The 20,777-nt window shown below is 37.0% G+C and overlaps 2 protein-coding genes across 2 annotated transcripts in view; one reads left to right on the forward strand and one right to left on the reverse strand.

The window, feature by feature from the left end:
• Positions 1-20,777, reverse strand: part of LOC308693715 (E3 ubiquitin-protein ligase TRIM39-like) — a gene marked incomplete at both ends in the record, with an annotated part of 764,022 nt that overhangs the window by 315,181 nt on the left and 428,064 nt on the right. The gene's annotated exons all lie outside the window — the stretch shown is intronic.
• Positions 6,519-20,033, forward strand: vmp1 (vacuole membrane protein 1). Its single transcript, XM_081370581.1, has 12 exons — positions 6,519-6,763; positions 7,425-7,531; positions 8,173-8,305; positions 9,308-9,398; positions 9,599-9,709; positions 12,241-12,408; positions 13,500-13,631; positions 14,468-14,548; positions 15,892-16,008; positions 16,404-16,465; positions 18,455-18,557; positions 19,121-20,033. The coding sequence occupies exons 2-12, from the start codon at positions 7,453-7,455 to the stop codon at positions 19,262-19,264; spliced, it is 1,221 nt and encodes a 406-aa protein (XP_081226707.1). The 5' UTR covers positions 6,519-6,763; positions 7,425-7,452; the 3' UTR covers positions 19,265-20,033.

The raw sequence follows: 20,777 nt of genomic DNA on the forward strand, positions 1-20,777 counted from the left end.
AATATGGCAGACATCTTGGAAGAAATTACGGTGACCGGGAGGGGACATGTTCGGTTCACTTATTTTTGTCGTGGCCACAACATATAAACTCGTGGGAACGTGATATTAAGTCGTGGGAACGTCATAATATCTCGTGGGAACGTCATATTAAGTCGTGGCCACGAGATCATTTTGTTGAGGTAACGACATCATTATGTCGTGGCCACGCGATGCAAAGTCGTGGCCTCGAGATCATATGTTGAGGGAACGATACATTTTTCTCGTGGCCACGAGATCATTTTGTTGAGGTAACGACATCATTATGTCGTGGCCACGCGTTGAGGGAGCCACAGCGGCCAATACTGTAACCGTACCATAGACTGGGCTACAGCAGAGATGGAGATGACAGAAGAAATAACATTTTACTTTAAATTAGGAATGTCATATAAAGATATAGTGCGGTCTTTGGCATTAAGACATGGGTACGTTATAAAGATAAGTGCATTCTTAGACTTTTTTTGTCGCACGCATATTTAGAGACCGTCTCAAAATTACATGCGACATTGGCATAAACGTTTCTAACTTCAATAGCATTTGAAGACAATGACTTACAGTCATAAAGCCAATTGTACATTGTTCACCCAGGTCTCATGTATGATGCACACCTTTTAGATTTTTAATATTTATTACAATAAACTGCTAAATCATATGCAAATATTGTAGGCCTATTTCACATACTGTATGGGATCATACACAAAATATGACAATATTTAAAGCTCAATATCATTTGAAGACAATGACTTAGTCATAAAACCAACTGTATATTGTTCATATAGGTCTCATGTATGATGCACACCTTTAATATTTTTGATATTTATGACAATAAACTGCTAAATCATATGCAAATATTGCTATGAATTTCACTACTGTATGGGATCATATACAGAATATGACAATATTTAAAGCTCAATAGCATTTGAAGACAGTGACTTACAGTCATAAAACCAACTGTACATTGTTCATATAGGTCTCATGTATGATGCACACCTTTAATATTTTTGATATGTATGACAGTAAACTGCTAAATCATATGCAAATAATGCTATGTATTTCACTACTGTGTGGGATCATATACAGAATATGACCACATTTAAAGGTCAATAGCATTTGAAGACAATGACTTACAGTCATAAAACCAACTGTACATTGTTCATCTAGGTGTCAGGTATGTGGCAGTAGTGAAATATGCCTACAATATTTGCATATGATTTAGCAGTTTGTTGTCATAAAAATCTAAAAGGTGCCACTCTAAAAACTGCTGGGTTAAAAAATAACCCAACCTTAACCACACCGCTGGGTCACTATTGGACAGAACACGCGCTGGGTTGGTTTGACCCAAGTGCTGGGTTTTACCATTTAACCCATATTTCTGGGTCATTCATTTGACTCAACCAGTGGGTGAAATTAACCCTCTTGCTGGGTTAAGTCTTACTCATGTGCTGGGTTATTTCTTGTCTCATTGCCTTAATAAAATTAGTAACAAATATTTGTTATATTACGAATGTAAAATAATTATTATCTCTGTAATACAATAAACCAGAGAGGCCACAGTATATGTGATTTCAATCTCATTTAATTTTTTTTAAATTTTATACATTTCTTTAATACTTTTCGTTATTGAATACAAATGTTAATCAATGTCAAAGGTCTGACATGTCCCCCTCATTTCATCCTTGAGGCACAGAATGTGCAGCAATTCACCAGTCATCTCATTTTGTAAATATTCAACCATGTTGGTCCTCACAAGTCAAGTAGAGTCATCTTTAATTATATAGCACTTTTTACAATACAGATTGTATCAAAGCAGCTTCACAGTAATACTGTAACATGAAAATAATACAACAAAGTTTGTTTCTAGATGAAAAATTGCGTCATTGTCCACCTTAAGGCAAATCAATAATATTGTTGAATATTAAATGTCCCCAACTAAGCAAGGCAACAGTGGCAAAGAACCAAAACTCCATCAGGAGACAGAATGGAGAAAAAAACCTTGGGAGAAACCAGGCTCAGTCGTTCAGTTCTCCTCTGGCCATCGAGCGAACAGTGTATGATTATGATTCAGGCAGCATTACAGGTCAGAGGTCAGATTGAATAAGAAAATTCAGAATATTTATCCAGTTCCATCTGGTTGGAAGTCGGAGTCATCACACCGGTATGGAGACGAGTTTGTTGAGGATCAGTCGTGTCGATGAGGCCTTCACAGGGCTGATGAGGCTGGCCCTTCAGGGATGCGTCATGGATGGGTCCAGGCGCAGGTCCACCTTCTGATCTGGATATGGCCTGGATCCGGCTGACTTCAGTAAACTTTAGAATGAACAGAAAGACAAAAATTAGCATAGATGCCATTCTTCTTATTAAATAATGAGTACATCAGGTGTTATAGGAAAGTGTCCCCGGTTCCGGCTGACCTATGCAGCCTAATAATCATTTAACTGATTTGAATAATAGAAATGTATAATGTTCTATATGAATGCCAGGTAAATGAGATGCGTTTTAAACTGACAGAGTGAGTCTGCTTCCCAGACAATCACTTAGAGTGTTGCAATAAAACTGACATGCAAGTTAAGTTTTTTTTGTGGAAGTATCAATTTATTATTGAATATGCAATTAAAATATTGCAAACATTAAATGACCAAATGTGAAAAACAAACAAAATGTGTATTCAGTATTTGCAAACTGAATTATAGTAATAGTAATAAAAGAGTAATTTGGACAAATATTATCAACATAGGCATTCAAATAAAACATTAGCCTACTTTATTAAAAGTAAAATATTACTGTAATGTTGATAGTGTCTTTAACGTTAAAACTCACAAACCCACAAAGCTGCTCGTTAATCTCCTAACTGGCGCTGATGATCGCCTCGTTTAGATGTTACACACAATAAAATACTTCGGGTAGGCTATCAAGTAAGTTTGCATTTTTTAAGTTTTAAATATTGACGATCATTCGTTCAACTAAACGGGTATACTTTTCTTCTCAAAACTGACGCCTGTCCGTTTATTTCTCCTTTCCTCAGTCGCTGTATATGATTGCAAGTCATATCCTACATAATAAAAACTAGCTATATCAAGCTATTGAAAGCCTTTTTTTTGGCAGAAACGATGGTTCGAGACATTACAGAAAACACACGCAGACTGTGCTGGAACTTACCTCAGTCACTTCTTCTGACGAGTATTTCTAAAACTACGCCAGCAGACTTTTCACTCACAACACAACTCACTAGCCTACATTAGAGACTCATTTCCGCTGATTTTACGTGCGAGCCCTGTGAGGAAAGTGCGCGTATGGATTTCATACAAAAGCTTATCTCACTTTTAAATACGCAACGTCCACAATGAATAGGCCTACGATAATTACATGATGAATTTAGAATTTAAACTGCATATTTCAAAAAGGCTGCTGATATAGCTGGTTTAATTTCAACTAAGGATTTAACATGGCATTTTGTCAAAAAAATTCTAACCGGCTAGCTGTGGCTATTTAATGTTTCACAGAAATAAATAGTTACCCCTCACACTTCCATATCAAAGACTGTATGTTGAACAGTGAAATTAGCTTGCTGCTACCACCACAACTTATTAAAAATATAGGTAAACATTCATTTTAACTTACCATAAAACAGCTGCCTGCTCCGAGTGGCGTGCTCCTCGAGTCAGAAGTGAAGAATCCAGAAAGTTCCGCAAAGAATGAAAAAAGTAACCAGTTGCTGGGTCAAAATAACCCAACCAGCGGTTTATTTGTGAATGACCCCCTTACAACTCATTTGACCCAGCATGATCAACCCAATTATGTGTTTACAGTACCCCAAACAGCCCAACTTTTTGACCCAGCACAATTAACCCAACAATTTGTTTACAGAAACAACCCAGCATTTTTTTGAGTGTGTGCATCATACATGAGACCTGGGTGAACAGTGTACAGTTGGTTTTATGACTGTAAGTCGTTGTCTTCAAATGCTATTGAAGTTAGAAATGTTTATGCCAATGTCGCATGTAATTTTGAGACGGTCCCTAAATATGCGTGCGACAAAGTCTAAGAATGCGCTTCATGTGTCTTTCACTTATAACGTACCCATGTCTTAATGCCAAAGACCGCACTATATCTTTATATGACATTCCTAATTTAAAGTAAAATGTTATTTCTTCTGTCATCTCCATCTCTGCTGTAGCCCAGTCTATGGTACGGTTACAGTATTGGCCGCTGTGGCTCCCTCAACGCGTGGCCACGACATAATGATGTCGTTACCTCAACAAAATGATCTCGTGGCCACGAGAAAAATGTATCGTTCCCTCAACATATGATCTCGAGGCCACGACTTTGCATCGCGTGGCCACGACATAATGATGTCGTTACCTCAACAAAATGATCTCGTGGCCACGACTTAATATGACGTTCCCACGAGATATTATGACGTTCCCACGACTTAATATCACGTTCCCACGAGTTTATATGTTGTGGCCACGACAAAAATAAGTGAACCGAACATGTCCCCTCCCGGTCACCGTAAGAAATACCTAGTTAGTCATTTTTTTTATTTTTTATTATGTAAACAAATGATATTCATCTGATCATGTGATCTCAACATGGCGGCCCCCATGAGGTGACCCCCCTCCATGTACAGTATAGCAAATCCTAATGTAAGTGGGATCTTCACCTCACTTACTACATATTTTTTGAAGTCTGCGTGAACCGGAAGTTGCAAACGACTTTTCTCCAGTGTTGTCACGTATTTCCCAGTGAAAAGGAATATTGAACAGAGGGCAGTACCCTAGGTTTGAGGGGAGTGGTTAAGCGTTTCCCAACCCAAGCCGTCAAACCTACATCATCAGAGAAGGAACGCCATTCCAGACCGGAAGTAACTTTTCAGACTTTGATTAAAGGAGAACTTGGTAGCTTTTTTAACTTAATAAAACTGTCTAGAAATCATTTGGATGGTTAAACAACCTGTTCTGGTGATATTGGTGACTTTCCCCGCTCCCCCCAGCGTTCCCAGGCGGAAAACCAACCTTGCAACTTGTTCACTACCGTCCCGGCAAGATAGAAATTGGAAGTCTCGTGAGAAGTGAAAGCGAGAACGAGAACGAGCGCGAAACACAAATTGCTTTACGGCAATTCGACATAAACACACACGCATTTATGATGTATTACCAGATTACCCACCTCAGTAGACATAGCTCCACGCGATACAGTTGGCTTGCTCCGATCAAAACAAACGCACATGAGCAGCGGTAGAGAGGGGGAGGAGGCTGCCGCAAGTGAGTTTTTTACGACTGTGTTGTGAAATATACGCCCCACCACAGCTGTAGGGGGAGCTCGTGGGGAAAACATGCGACAACAAAAGGGAAAATCAGCGAAGAAGTGACTAGAGTTCGCTAGAGTTGCCGAGTTCTCCTTTAAAGATTACGACGGCAAACAATTTTTTTCTGTGTATTAACTTACACGAATTAATTTTTCACCACAAGACTAGTAAGATGCGCTAACAAAGTAAATAGGGTCAATTTTGATTTCAGTTGGACTTTAATTTCCTAAACTTTTTATAATGAGGGGAAATTACCAAGTGCACCTTTAAATAAATGTTTATTTAAATGTTGCATAAATGTTTAACTAGATATTTGTAAAAAATGAAGACAAACCTGCTTGTTTGTATCCGTATTAAAAGATAAGTATAAGAAACGTTTAAAAATCAAAATACATTTTAGACGCCTATAAATAAGTCACACTGAAAAGGGACATTACGTCGGTCTCGGTAATTCAATAGTACGGTGGTAGTAGTGAGAAGTCTGCTACTCTACTTCACTATCACGGTCGATGGCCGCGTAAAAGACCAACTTCGAAGATATAAATTGCATTCAGGGTCATCCAAAAATATCCTTTCTATTTTTGTCTCATTGAGGAAAACGATATCGACATAATCCAAAGCTGACGGGTAATACATTAAATAAATAAAAAAGTCTAAGAAACTTTTGATAGGAGCTTGGTGAAAATGACGTCAGCATAAAGCTCGATGAATTTTATGCTGCGTTCCAGTCCACTTTTAGACACGCACTTGCAAACTTCCCTAAGCACTTCCCCTCGGGGGAATCCCTGCCGCCATTTTGAAGTGCGTTCCACTTCGTGAAGTGGACGAGGGAAGTTTATATGGACAGACCCTCGTTCCCTCGATTTTGACCGAGGGAGCGAGTCTGCTTCAAATGTACACTTCAGGCACCTATATGTCCCACAATGCAACACGATTGTGACGTCACCGCATATCTCGTCTAATCACCACCACACAAACAACTCTATGATATATTAATTATAATTTTTTTTAAATTTAAAACAACCCAAACACACCTATAAACATTTGGATGCTGCATTAAACAAATTCTTAAAGGGAAAAAAATGTAAATAATAAATCAACTCCACAGCTGATTCCAAGTGATCAAGGGCTTAGGACGTTCCAGTTCAGCCCATTGCAGTTTCCGCCAGTAGTGGGCACTCGCAATGACGTACATCCGAGTGAACGAGAGTAAGGGAAGTTAGCAAGTGAAGGGCATGACAATTTTGGACTGGAACGCAGCCTTAGTGTTGATGATTAAATGACAGTGAGGCCAACCGGTAGTCAGACACGGCTTTTATTTTGAAAATCATGCACTGCTATAACTTACAGCTGAGCATGAGTCATTTCCTGTGGCTGTTGTTGTCGCTTATTGCTGCTGTCAGGACGGAAGAGTGGTTGCAGGTATGCATGTGTCCCTTCACTTTACCTTATGTCTGTTATGACACTTTTAACTCTTTTTAGCCTAAAAGTATGTAAACAACACTATGTACTCGTTGCCGAGTCTGAAATCAAATCTAAACAGCGGTAGTGGACTCAAAGCTAACCTAGACCGCTAATTCTTGCCGGTTCATCACTCACATGGGCTTTTTTTAATGAAACAATCTGAAAATGGTATCTGAAAATGTTAATTTGAGGTAATTATTGGTAACCAAACAAGAGCTAATAATTATTATATATTATAACCCCCCTTGCTCAGTTGGTTAATCTTTTACTATGAAGTTCTGGCTTAGTTAGGATAGCTTAAGTGCTAGTTAAAGGTCCTAGTACAACTTATACAGGTGATCAGAGTCCTGTTGTGGAATTGAATTAATGTACTGGTACTAGAACATATTATATCCTATATTAGTCAATACTATTGACAGTGCTGAGCTGTTTATGACCTTCAGATCTTTTTTTATTTAACAGCCATTCTCTAAAGATTAACATAAGCCACTCAATGTTTTATTGGATAAGATTAACCACCATCATTACTTTTAAAGTTTGATTTGGGATGTTTATATGCCCTCAGCAAACTTACCAAGACCTCACTGAGTAACATTACATGTTTGTTTTATGTGTGCAGGTGTTTGAACTGTAAATAGTTGTGGGAGATGGATGCAAATGGAGCAGAATGTGAACAGCCACAGAAAAGACTAGGACCTAAAGACAAGCAGAATGGCAGTTCTACAGGTTTGTTAAGCTGAGAGGAAGCTGATGTAATTATCATCTGGCAGCCACCGCGTAAGCTTCAGATGAACAGATCAAGGGTCAGGACCAGAGATAAAACATCCTGTGGAGATAAACAGACCTGCCATCATCACTGATGGATTCGTCATTGATCTTAAAGTCCGCGTGGAATGAAAATTCACCCTATCTTTTATCTAAAGAAAAACATTTAGACCTCGTTTAATAAAAATACACTTCTCTCTGCTGATGTATGCCGGACTTTTCCAAACATTTAAGCTCCACCCCTGCAGCCTCGTATTCACCTCCACTTTTGAGTGCAACAACTCATCGCAAAATCAAACCAATAACAGATGCATAAAACTATGTCCCCACCCTTCTTTTTTTTTTTTCAATAAGCCATATTACACAGATGTATGTCACAATATGGAAGATCTGTCGGTAATTCTGTTTCATCTTGACTTTAATCATAATGACAAATCATACCCCTTTATAATATGTAATATTGTTTTCACAGATTGTTTTTTGCTTGATGCTGTTGAAATAATCAGTAGTGTTTGTGAACTAGCTTTTGTACTTGTCGCTTGTTGTTTTAAAACATATGATAATGAAATCATATGTTAAAAGCTTGTGTACTGTACCCACAGATTCATCTCTGAGAGAGAGAAAGCAGCAGGACAGGGAAGAGCGTCTCTCTTTAGTGTTGTGGAAGAGGCCTTTTATCACTCTACAGTATTTCTTCCTAGAAACCCTCGTTACCCTGAAAGAATGGACGTGGAAGTAAGCAATCAAACTTTTATTGTACACTCATAATTTAAGTTTATGGGAAGTTGAGCTAATGTTTTTGCATCTGACATTGTATGGTGAAAATAAGGGTATGTTTACACGTCAACCATGTACTTAAAAACAGAAAAGTTTTTACTTTCGTTTTTTTGCGTATAGACTGAACACATGATATGCATTGCGCATGACGTCACCGTTTTCACAAATTCATGTTTTTGTAGTTTACACGGAGACAATAACGGTATCATTTTCAAAAACTTGCACTTTGAAACCAGTTTTCAAAAGTTCAGGCCCCCAAAACACTGTTGTCACGTAAATGAATGGCAAAAACACGTTTTTTGCTTTTAGTTGAAAACAGTGTCATGTAAACGCCCCCTAGACGTGTAAATCAATGCTAGACAAGTGAAAAAAAGTGATGTTTTACACGTATCATTCAGATTATTTTCTTAAAAGGCAACTGAATGCAATACACACTACCATTTAAAGAGTTAGTATGCTTTTTTTTTTTTAACCTTACTTAGCAAGGATGCATTAAATTGATCAAAAGTGACAGTAAATACATTTATAATGTCTAAAAAGATTTCTATTTCAAATAAATTGTTTTTTAATCGTTAACAGCACAACTGTTTTCAACATTGATAATAATAAGAAATGTTTCTTGAGCATCAAATCAGCATATTAGAGTGATTTCTGAAGAATCATGTGACACTGAAGCTTTGCCATCATATCTATCTATCTATCTATCTATCATAAATAGAGAACAGTTATTTTGAATTGTAATAATATTTTACAATATTACTGCATTTATGATCAAATATATGCAGCCTTGTTGAGCATATGAGACTTCTTTTAAAAACATTTAAAATATATTACCGAGCGATGAGATGCTTCAAAATATATGGTTTATTGTGATTTTAATTCATTTACAGTCTTCATCACATCCACCTTTTAATAATGCATATTGCATCATTAATGTTAATTTATTTTATTTGTTTACAGGCTTTGGCAGAGAAAAGGTGTGGTATTTTTGACCATAGTCCTTTTTTCATTTTTTTCAATGGCTTACTCAATAGAAGGAACGCATCAACAGGTGAGCTCAGTATTTGCCTGTTGGTCACAAATCTGTAGCCAGAATCATGATTTTGCTGCTTGTACTACTTTTATTTTCTTATGATCACTTTTTTTACAAAAAGCTTCTGCAATGTAGTAATTTAGCAGTTCTGTTTTGTTCACATGCTCTAATAGAGTAGCTTCTTAGCTACTCTTTAATGTGTTTGCCATTGTTTGTAGTATGTACAGTACCTGGAGAAGAAGTTCCTGTGGTGTGCCTACTGGGTAGGCCTGGGTATTTTGTCTTCGGTTGGTCTCGGAACTGGATTGCACACGTTCCTCCTGTACCTGGTAAGTGTTTAAACCGTGGACTGAAATTTCGACTTAATTTCTCATTCTAGGGAGTGTTTTCTGGATGAAAGTTTGTTTGATTTTTCTCTAAAAGTGAACTTTTACTGTATATATGTGCCAAAACACACAACAACAAAGCTAATGAACATTAAAAGTCAAGTTTTGATTTTATTGGGTCTTTGAAAACAGTAACGTCGGGTATTCCCCTAGATTAACTGTCAGGGGCCCAGTGCTCTGTCAAAAGGGAAGAGTATTTGTGCTGGATGTTCCACTGAATTTTATTAATAGTGTGACAGTGAGAGCATGTGCCTCTCTCTGCTTCTCTGCAGCAGATCTCGTAAGCAGAACCTTTCAGCAGTTTCCACTGACTCAGATTGAACTGCTAGACAGCGGTCAGGAGTGTCCACTTCCACTGGCTGTGGTGAAGTCACACCCCTCCTTTGTCACTGGGGAATTCTAGTACTTTGCGCTCGGTTTGTGTGTCTATGGGTGGCATTGTGAAAGAATGGGATGTGAAAGTGCAAATACGCACAATGTTTCGCCATCAGACTTTTGTATAAAGATGAGCAATTTTTTTCACACATCAAGCTCTATTTTTTGTCTTTTTAATTGTTTATAGGACAAGATCTTGTAAAGGGGCTGTCAAAGCAAAAGTAACGTAAACCGTTCTGTAATATTTATTTTATCAATTCAATCAATTTTGAATTGATTTTTTTTTTTTACACACCTAACATTACTTGAGTTGTGGGAAAAAAGGCACCCTTACTATAAAGACAGTATTTTCTAGATAGTATTTTAATAATGTACTTTAGTAGTATATAGTAGTTATATAATAGTGAAGTATTTATTATGTCACATGATTCTTCAGAAATCATTCTAAAATGTTGATTTGCTGCTCAAGAAACATTTATTACTTTTATCAATGTTGAAAACAGTTGTGCTGCTTTTCATCCAAAAATGAAAATTGTCATGTTGTTCCAAACCTGTATTAAAGAAACTCATACAGTTTGGAACAACATGAGGATGAGTAAATGATGACAGAATTAAAATTTTTGGGTGAACTATCCCTTTAATATTTTTGTGCAAACCATTATATTTTTTTTTCAAGATTCTTTGATCCAAGTTCAAAAAAACAGCATTTATTTTAAACAGATTTTTGTTTTTCTTAAAACATTTGTAGCAAAAACGCCTAATACAAGGATAAAAAAAAAAAAAAAAAAAAAATCAAAACTACTTATCTGCATCTAATGATTGCGTTAGGGAAGTGGCTTGTGTCAGGTTTCAGTGCCTGGGAAATAAACTCAATTGCACTGACTAACCAGATAAAACTGTTGCTGTCTTAGGCTCTTTGCTGTGACACCATCATGAGCTCAGACCTCTGAATGTGATTAACCAATGGTTGTCCTGACTGGCTGACATCACATCTGACTGTAAAGATCCCAACAGTCAGCAGAGTAACCTAAACCCCCCATCAAAATTTAGACTGGGTTTAGGTTTAACAGGCTTTTTAGTGCAGGTCTTGGATATCTCTTTGCATTCTGTTCCTTATAAAACAACTTTTGATGTGACAATCTAAAGGTTTCTCTATCATTTGTTGCATCTGTGTAGTATTTTTTTATTAGATTTTGATTGATTTGGATGGAGCCATCCACTAAATGGTACCACCTGAGTCATTTGTGCCTCCTTCGGTTAAAGAAGGGTAATCAGAGGTTAGAAATGCTAGACATGGTATATTGTCCAGTCTCCTCTCCCACATATGTTCTCCCACGGATCGACTGACTGTGGGAAGGTATGACATCACTGTCTGTTTTCACTTAGTAAATGAATTTTCATTTCGTCTTTGTGGTTTGTCCATCGTGCTACATTGAGGTCACAAGCTTTTTGCAGTTGCATTGAACCGCACAGACATATGTGGTAGTTTTACATAGTTGGTCAGCAAACAATTGTTTTTTTTTTAATAAACAATTGTTTATTTTTACAGTCGGTTTTATCACTGTAAAGCTGCTTTGAAACAATTCATATTGTTAAATGCGCTATATAAATGAATGTGACTTGACTTAACTCGTGGGGCCGGTTTCACAAAGATAGACTTTGACTATGGCTTAGATATAGTAGGTAGTCAGACTTCAGATAGACATCTAAATCAGACCGTTGCACAAAGCACTTAAGACTCTGGCTGAGGCCCAATTCGCCTACTTATACTACGACCTAAAAGTATGTACTTTTTTTGTGATGAAAAAGTACATACTTTTGAGTGTGTAGCAAAAAAGTATGCAACGTGAACTTGAACGTGGTTGCCTAGTTACGCACACCGCGACTGTTAACAAAACATTTAACATTTCATTCATTCTTATATACTCTTGTCTAACACTATAGACCGGTCTAAAATAGCTTTGTGAAACCGGCCCGTGAGGTACTATTCTTAGAAATGCATCAAGCTGTGCATGTGACAGCGCTGAAGCAAGAAATGTTCATGCTCACGTGAAGTTTTATTTCAGTCTGTAAACATGTGATTGCATCATTTCCTCCAGGGTCCACACATAGCTTCTGTCACCCTGGCTGCATATGAATGTGGCTCGGTGAACTTCCCTGAGCCGCCCTACCCAGCTCAGATAGTGTGTCCGGAGGAGGAGGTCCTAAAGGAGAGCATCTCATTGTGGGCCATCATGGCGAAGGTCCGCCTGGAGGCCTGCATGTGGGTGAGTGCTTTCACACCACAGTCTTGGCCCATTACACACAATGCTCCAGCTAATTGAGCTGTTGGGTTTCAGTAGAGCAGGGTTCGAACTAAACTCTGGAAGTTGACCTTCTGGAATGGGATTCAGCAGGCTGAAATGGCAGCCAAAAAGTGTAGGTCACTCACACTAGTTTTTGAGCATGTCTACATATTCCAGACCCTGCAACAAGTACAATACCTAATATTTAATGCATACATGCATACATGCATGCATAGATACATGCATGCATGCATACATACATGCATACATACATAGATACATAAATATTATACATATTTTTTTAAAATACATTTAAAATAATATAAATTTTATGTAATAGATTTATAATATAATAAATAATTTAGAAGAATATATATAATTAATTCTTAATTTAAATGTTAATTATATCTATCTATCTATCTGTCATGTTAAAATTATCTTACTATGTACTGGGATCAATGCAGCTTCTTAATTGAAGTTTGCATTTTTAAAAACTTTTAATAATATGAAACTGCCAAAATGAGAAGATTCTCCATGTTTGGTCTTAAAGCTACAATATGTAAGAATTTTGTAATAAAATATCCAAAAGTCACTTGCACAGTGTGATATATTTCCTGCAGTTGTGTACTTACAATATCCTAAAAGTTCCCAAAGATTTTTAATTCCAGAGAAATTCCAATTTTAAATAATGTCCCTGACTCCCTGTTCACTTGTCGCCTGTCAATGACGTAATATCCATGTTATCCCTGGTTTCCGCTTGTACTGCCATAGTAACCATGGCGACAGATGTGTCATGGAAAGAAATCACAGATTGGCATCTTAAAGCTACAACATGTAATGTTTTGATCCTTTGCTATGACTTCTTTTTGGCATATAAATTGACATTTCAATTTCCAAACCTGAACTATAATAAGCAATGAAAGGCTTCTGCGTATTTGCATGTTCTCAAAAACCTAGTATTACCGTCCCAACATAACATTGTTTGTGAAGACTTGCAGAACTCAGAAGCTGTTGTTTATAATAGATCACACTTTTGTCGTCTTTAGGCTCAGAATGTTTGACTGTGTTTGCAGGGTGCGGGCACGGCTATTGGAGAGCTGCCTCCTTACTTCATGGCGCGGGCGGCACGGCTTTCTGGAGCAGATCCTGATGATGAAGATTATGAGGAATTTGAGGAGATGCTGGAGCAGGCACAGAGCGCACAGGTCTGGATTTCATCTCAGAATCTCATGTCATATACTGGACCCATGTGTCCAAACTAACAGTTAACCTTCATACGGACATTAGGTCATTAGGAGCTCCGGTAGATGTTCAAAGCTCAACTAACTATTTCCTTCTAGTGGTCATGCCTTTATGAAACTGACAGTGATGCCCCACATGGTGCAGCAGATACTGTATCCTGTTGATGGGAGGGGTCCCTGTATCTTATTCCCATGAGTCTCCACTATTGTGGTTCACTTATGCAGGTCACATGATTTCTTGTAAGGGCTCTCCCCTGACTTCCAGTAAACCCTTTGAGCAGCGGGTGACTCAGAGTCAGAGCTTCCCTTTAATCATTGCCTCTTAGTGTCTAAGTGGGACCCCACATGGTCTGCGCCTTCACACAAGACTTTTAATTGGTCATCTTTAACAATGTTGTATTCCACCTCAAGGTCTAGTGATTAATGCCACCCTTTTTAGATATCAGTTTGTTTGTTTTTTGAGTAATTATTTTAGGCATAATGTTAAATGTTTCTTTGTTTTTGCCTTAAAATATTGTAGAATAGCTGAAAGCTGATTCCAGAAATTGTTCTACTAAAATTCTATAAAATATTTATTTTATGTAAAAAAAAATGTATTACATTAATATTTAACATTATAATTATATTATTATTTAATTATTTCATATATTTAGTTTTATATAAACACATTTTTTAAAACAATATTAAACCTATTTTACAGTATACAACAGTAAAAACAGTTTTAGAGATTTAGTCCTTGCAGACTTATGATCACTTTTCCATGCCAAGTCTACATTTTTAAATTGTCAAATTTCTTACAGGATTTTGCATCAAGAGCCAAGCTTGCAGTGCAAAACATGGTGCAGAAAGTGGGATTTTTTGGAATTATGGCTTGTGCCTCTGTAAGTTTGTGTAATTTTTTTTTACTTGATGTCTTAATCATTGCTTGGTTTGTAATTGCAGAATTTAAATGGTTCGCAGCATAGGTGTAATTTGATAGGTGACAACCCCCCCCATGGAATTAATAATCAATTATATAGGCTACATCACACGTTCAGAGCTTTTATAAGCTCTAAGTTCCCGTCCGAACTGTAAGAACCAATCAGCGCAATATGACAGAAGCCTGGTTTATTTACATATATTACACATGAATTACATTGTGATAAGTTGCGCGAGTCGCTCCTATTGTGACAGCGATGATAAAAATGTGCGACCCGTTTGAATTCTGTCGAGAATGCCACCAACATTTATTAGAAATCCTTTTAAACTACTCATGATCACCCTTACTAGAATTTATCACATTATATTTTAGCTATTTATTGTGGTAAATTTTGAGTAACTTGTTTCAGAATTTATAATAGATAATCTGTTAAGGGAATAGATTTTTTTTTTTTTACTATAGATTTATATTACAACTGAGGCATGTTGTAGCTTCTCAATATTTAGGTTGATATTTTTCATAGATAAATCTATAGATAAAAAATAAAATCTACATTGGCCTAAGCATGGAAATGAGGAGCTATCAATGGTCTTACTGTAATTATAGCCTTAACTAATGCGACAGTTAAACAATAATTATGTTACTTTTTCATAAGGGCAAGCGCAACATAGAATCAAGAGAATCAAAAGACTGGACGTTCTTGAATTGTTGACTAAACAATCAGTTTTCCCCATGTGTAAAATCTGTTCTGTAATGATGACTGATGTTAAAAAAAACCTGGCCTTCAGAAATTCTGAGATGACAGAATCAATAAGAGCCTGGTGAACTGTTCAGAAGTTGTAAATAAAGTATTTCAATATAAGAAAATGTTAACGTAAACGTTAGTTTGACTTCCCATGGCACTGGGAACATTCTGTCAAACTAATGAGGTTCCAGGTGCTTAAATAATATAAATATATCCTGTAAACAAGTAATTATTAACTAGGCTATTACTTTTTTGCAGTTATGTTATCAATCAACTTTGCATGTGAGGATGGCACCACAAAAGACCATTTTGCAAAAATAAATAAATACATAAATCTCATGGGACCATGCACTGGGACCCCGCTAACATGGGTCACACGTCAATCCCCCCACCCTCCCAATGTTGAAACCAAAACTATGCCCTCGGTTCACAGTAGCTTATATAATAAATGTTATATAGTTGCTGTTTAATGTACACTGGGTGTTGTAAGAATAGTTTTTTCAAATGCATTTGTCAGATTATTGTCTTTTGGTGCTTACCAGTACATATCTGTTTCTCAGATCCCAAATCCCTTGTTTGACCTGGCTGGAATCACCTGTGGTCATTTCCTGATTCCATTTTGGACCTTCTTTGGAGCGACTCTCATTGGAAAGGCCGTTATTAAGATGCACATTCAGGTACACAGAGAGTAAAAAAAAACAAATGTTAAACACTTTTCTGAGTGTGTCATTCCTAAAGAGATGATTCCCATTATTCTCAATCTATTTTTTCAGTTGATCGGTGCCATTAGATCATCAAAGACAGATCTTTGCATGTGGCTCTTGAGTTTTAAATGTTGACTCAGCAGATTCTAGACAGCGGTGCATCTGATGTCTACAGAGCTGCTCATGTTATCCAAATGATCAAATCATGAGCGGGATTGAGTCGGTGATCTCACCGGGTTTCCTAAAGACACTATCTGCCCCCCCCCCCCCCCCCCCCAACAAAACAAATCTGCTACACTCGCCGCCTTGAGGAACATCCCGTTGATTCATTGTCTGACAATGTTTATCCACTCTTTGTTTCTCTACAGAAACTATTTGTTATCATAACATTCAGCAAGCACATAGTGGAGCAGATGGTCTCTCTGATCGGGTGAGTAATGACACCACCGTGAGGTGAATATGGACACCCTGTGTAAACAATGGTAAACATTATAGTGAATAAACAAGAACACCTGAAATTATAGCAGTCGTGCAAATTCTGAAGATGGTTTTGTTCTTATTTCGTTCGATGAGTGCTTTTTAGACATACAAAAATAAATATAATATTAATCATTTAATTATTTTTGCATGTGAATTACTTATCAAATAGATACAGCCTTGTTCCATATGTTTAAAAAAATCTTACCAACCCTAAACTTTAGAACGGTAGTGCATAGGTGCATTTTTTTTGCCAGGAAGAAACAAATGTCATTGTAACATGTAAATGCACTGGAGGAAACTAAAAAAAGGATCTAGCAGAGTTTATTGAACTCTTTCATGGACTGTGGGCAGCTCAGCGTTTGCATGCAGACTCCTCTCAGACAGTCAGATGCTTACCATTGTTTATTCTGAATCATCTATAGAATCGCATGTAGTTTCTGTTCCTTTATACCACTATGTAGGACATGCGAATGGCTAAATATATCCAGGTTACATTTCACTCCAAAATCAGTAAGAAAGAAGATATGTTGCTTTATCTTATTTTAAGATTAAAAAGATCTTATCTTATTGTTTTATTGTGACATTATTTTGACATTTAATAGGTGTGTTCGACTTGAAGCGGCTCTGTGAAGACCGATTGGTGTATGACATCAAGCTGGTGGCTCCATATGCTTTCCAAGCCGAACACACCTAATGACAGAATTTTCCTTTATTTATGACAACGCTTCCCCGCCATTGACAGAATTTTCTGAAATTCCATGTTTTCACTGTTATACCAGTAGGGGGGCGCTAGTACACATCCTCTGAAATGGGACGGAATCTCCGGATCAAAACCCAGGCGAAGGAGGTTCAGAAACAAGCGATAGAAGCATTGCTTAAGCACATGTAAAATACTGCGATCATTAAACAGCATTTAAATCAAAACTGCCTAACATTACCGCATGAAATCTCAAATCTCTCGGGTAGGCCCGATATAGGACTGTGCAAGCATTAGGGGTGTTGATGGACTCAATCTACTCTAGTTCATATTGCATGTTCAGATATTCATACAACAAAATATTCTGGGGGCCATGAAAGTTTTGTGAAAATGATCAAAAATGCTGGCGTTGGTGGGGAAAGAGTTAATTGTCATTAAAACCCTTAAGACTTTATTGCATTAAATGTCCTCATTAACCATGTAATGTTTTAGGGTGAGATGTGACCATGTGATTGACCTTTTGTACCACATACTGAGGCCACTTATTAGTAAGCCTGAGAAGTCTTCACCATTTATGGTGATGTCTGCACAGATAGTTTAGATGATGTAGCACAGTGACTCAAAAGTAGAGATGTGGTCTCCAAGTTGGCTCTTTCAACGGCACTCAAAAGTAAAAATGAAATGACTGTTCATCTTTGAATGAGGCACAATTGCAGCTTCATAATTAAGCCACATCGAAAGAACTTCATAATTACGATCTAAGAATGTGGTCAACATGTTTCGTCACCAGTAACCAGAGACCAGCAACGTTCAGATTTTTTGTGGATCCTTTCAGTAGTATTTCTTTGCTTTTTTGATGTAATAAAGACATGTTAATTGCACCTTGAGCTGGAAAGATGTGTGGTGCAGAAATATTATAATTGATCCTACATGATGGTTTAGTTTCACTGACATTCACACCACCACCCCCCCTAACCCCCCCACCCCCCACAAAAAAACTTGGGCAGTTCTTCCTCCATTGCAGTGATGACACAATATTGAGTCACTTCCTCATTAATTGCTTTAGAGCAGTTCCTACAGAAGCCTCTCCGCTATAAGTGAGGGTTCAGAGATCTGGTGCTTCATTCTTCTGGAGGCTTCACTGATGGAAAGCTGTTGTGTGCTTTGGGAGATCTAGTTGACTTCTGGCTGCTTCCATTCTTGGTAAGACTTTGCTAATCATTTCTTAATTTTTTTGGACAGTATTATCCCTGGAGTTGGAGCATCTCTTCAGAAACCTTTTAGGGAGTATTTGGAAGCCCAGAGAGCCAAGCTTCATAATCCAGCCGGCGAAGGAACAGCAGCGGTAAAAATCAATGATCTTTTTTTTTTTTTTTTTCTTTGTTAACTTCTGCAATTTACTTTTTGTATTTTACTTTATTTTAACAAGAAACTAAAAAATAATAATAATGATATTGAAGAGTTCAGATGCAAAAGCCTCTAAGTGCCATCTGACATTTTCTTCTAGAATGATCATTTTTATCAAGCTTGTATATTTAAGTTCAGTAATTTCACTGAAAATTACCTATTAATCGTCATTTAAGTGAAATTACTGAACTTAAATATACAAGCTTGATAAAAATGATCATTCTAAGAAGAACATTTCAGATGGCACTTAGAGGCTTTTGCATCTGAACTCTTCATATATATGTATATATGAGACCTTGCTTATTCCACTTTTTTAATTTTTGTATTTATTTTTCTTATTTTATTTTAATATAAAATAGGTTTAACATGGCCTAGAAAAACACCTTATTTATTAAAACAAATTTAATTTGGCCTTAAAATCTTGTAATCTTTGAACCAAGTAATTCAGAAATTTTAAAATATTTTATTTTTATATAATTTTTTTTATTTTTTTCCGTGCAGGGTGAAAGCTGGCTCTCGTGGGTATTTGAGAAAGTGGTGCTGGTCATGGTGTGCTATTTTATTCTGTCCATCATTAACTCCATGGCACAGAGCTACGCCAAGCGTCTCCAGCAGAAGAAGTACACAGAGGAGAAAACAAAATGACGGACTCACAGAAAAACATCTCACGCTCTTGTTTTGGAACCTACTAAATATTTAAGCTAAAACTGCTACATGAGCACTGATTTGTGTGTGCTTCTGTATGTTAACATTCATTCAGATCCCTTAGTTACGTGAAGTCCCTCTTCATTTGTCTGTAGTGTGCTCTACTATTTAAAATCAGATTTAACATTTATAGAGAATTTTGTCTTTACAGAACCAAGGCAGTCTAGCTAATAGGCTGTGTGGAGTCATATTTGTTGCAATGCCTTATGCAACATTTGGAGGTCATGCTTCCATTGAAGTGAATACAGTTCTTAATCAATAGATTGACTTATTTAATTTCTGACATGCAGGTATGGATGGGCAGGGTCTGTTTTGCGAGGTGTTGTGATTGGAATTTTCAGGGATAGTTTTTTTTGAATCAATATTGATGTCATTTTGTATTTCTTTAACTGTTAAAGAGGATAGCAATATCAACTCAGATCATCGTGGTTTCTAAATAGTTTGCACATCTTGTAAATAATGTTTTGACTATACGCACATGATGTTTATTCTCCGGAGATCTTAAACCAAAATGTCACAAACTAGTGGATGTAATGTTTAACCCAAGAAACTGAAGATGTGATATTTACATTTGTTTGTGCATTTCAACCTTTGACATTAACTAAAAACCACAAGTTGATCCATACTTTCCTCTTTTCTTATTTTGGGCTGAAATATTTGTGGCTAACTATAATTTCTCTCAGAACCAACATTAAATTGATTAATACATCTGCTGTGTCGCATGCGCGTTTTACGTTGATCTGTGAATTATTATCCCTCCCAAAAAAAACGATGAAAATGCATTTCTTTGGGTTCGGACCAATGGATGACAAGTTGTAGGATGCAGCCCAAAAGCAGGTATGTGAAAGGCCATGAAATATCCATCCATCCATCCATCTATCCATCTATCTATCATTCTATCTGTTTGTCGTTCTGTCTGTCTATCATGCTTTGTCTATATCTGCCTGAAATTCTATCTATCTGTCATTCTATCTATCTCTATCCTATCTAACTCTCTATCGTTCTGGCTGTCTATTCTATTTGTTCGATCTGTCTGGTGTTCTATTCGTCTGTCGTTCTATTTCTGTTTCTCTCTCACAGCTTATGTACTCCCTTTCAGATGTAGTATGTTGTGCTCATACAGCCACAAGTGTCCCATTCTGTCAGGTAGCTTATCAGACTGGTGTTGGCTGTAATTCATATGGCAACAGCAGTCTAATAGGCTGCCTGAAATTTTGGGTTTTGTCACCATCCGCATGTTTTCAGGGCTTAATTTTGTGCCAGAAATGTTGAACTGAAACAATATTTACTAACTGGTGAATGTTCTTTCCAGTCTGATGGGTCTGAGCATTTAATGGAATATCTCATGTTTTCAAGAGGCAGATAGGCTAGATTGTATGTGAACATATTTAAGTCCAACAAATATTTAGCTTTTTATTGTAAACCAACTATAAATGTTGTGGTAAGATCAATC

Source organism: Scardinius erythrophthalmus, assembly GCF_964197995.2.
Source record: "Scardinius erythrophthalmus genome assembly, chromosome: 7".
Lineage (NCBI taxonomy): Eukaryota > Metazoa > Chordata > Actinopteri > Cypriniformes > Leuciscidae > Scardinius > Scardinius erythrophthalmus.

What these genes read in the sequence shown, in the direction of transcription:
- vmp1 (XM_081370581.1), top strand. Translation starts at nt 7,453, where the DNA reads ATGGATGCAAATGGAGCAGAATGTGAACAGCCACAGAAAAGACTAGGA. An exon ending in CTGAAAGAATGGACGTGGAA is followed by an intron (nt 8,306 to 9,307) that starts GTAAGCAATCAA and finishes ATTTGTTTACAG; the next exon opens with GCTTTGGCAGAGAAAAGGTG. An exon ending in GCCTGGAGGCCTGCATGTGG is followed by an intron (nt 12,409 to 13,499) that starts GTGAGTGCTTTC and finishes CTGTGTTTGCAG; the next exon opens with GGTGCGGGCACGGCTATTGG.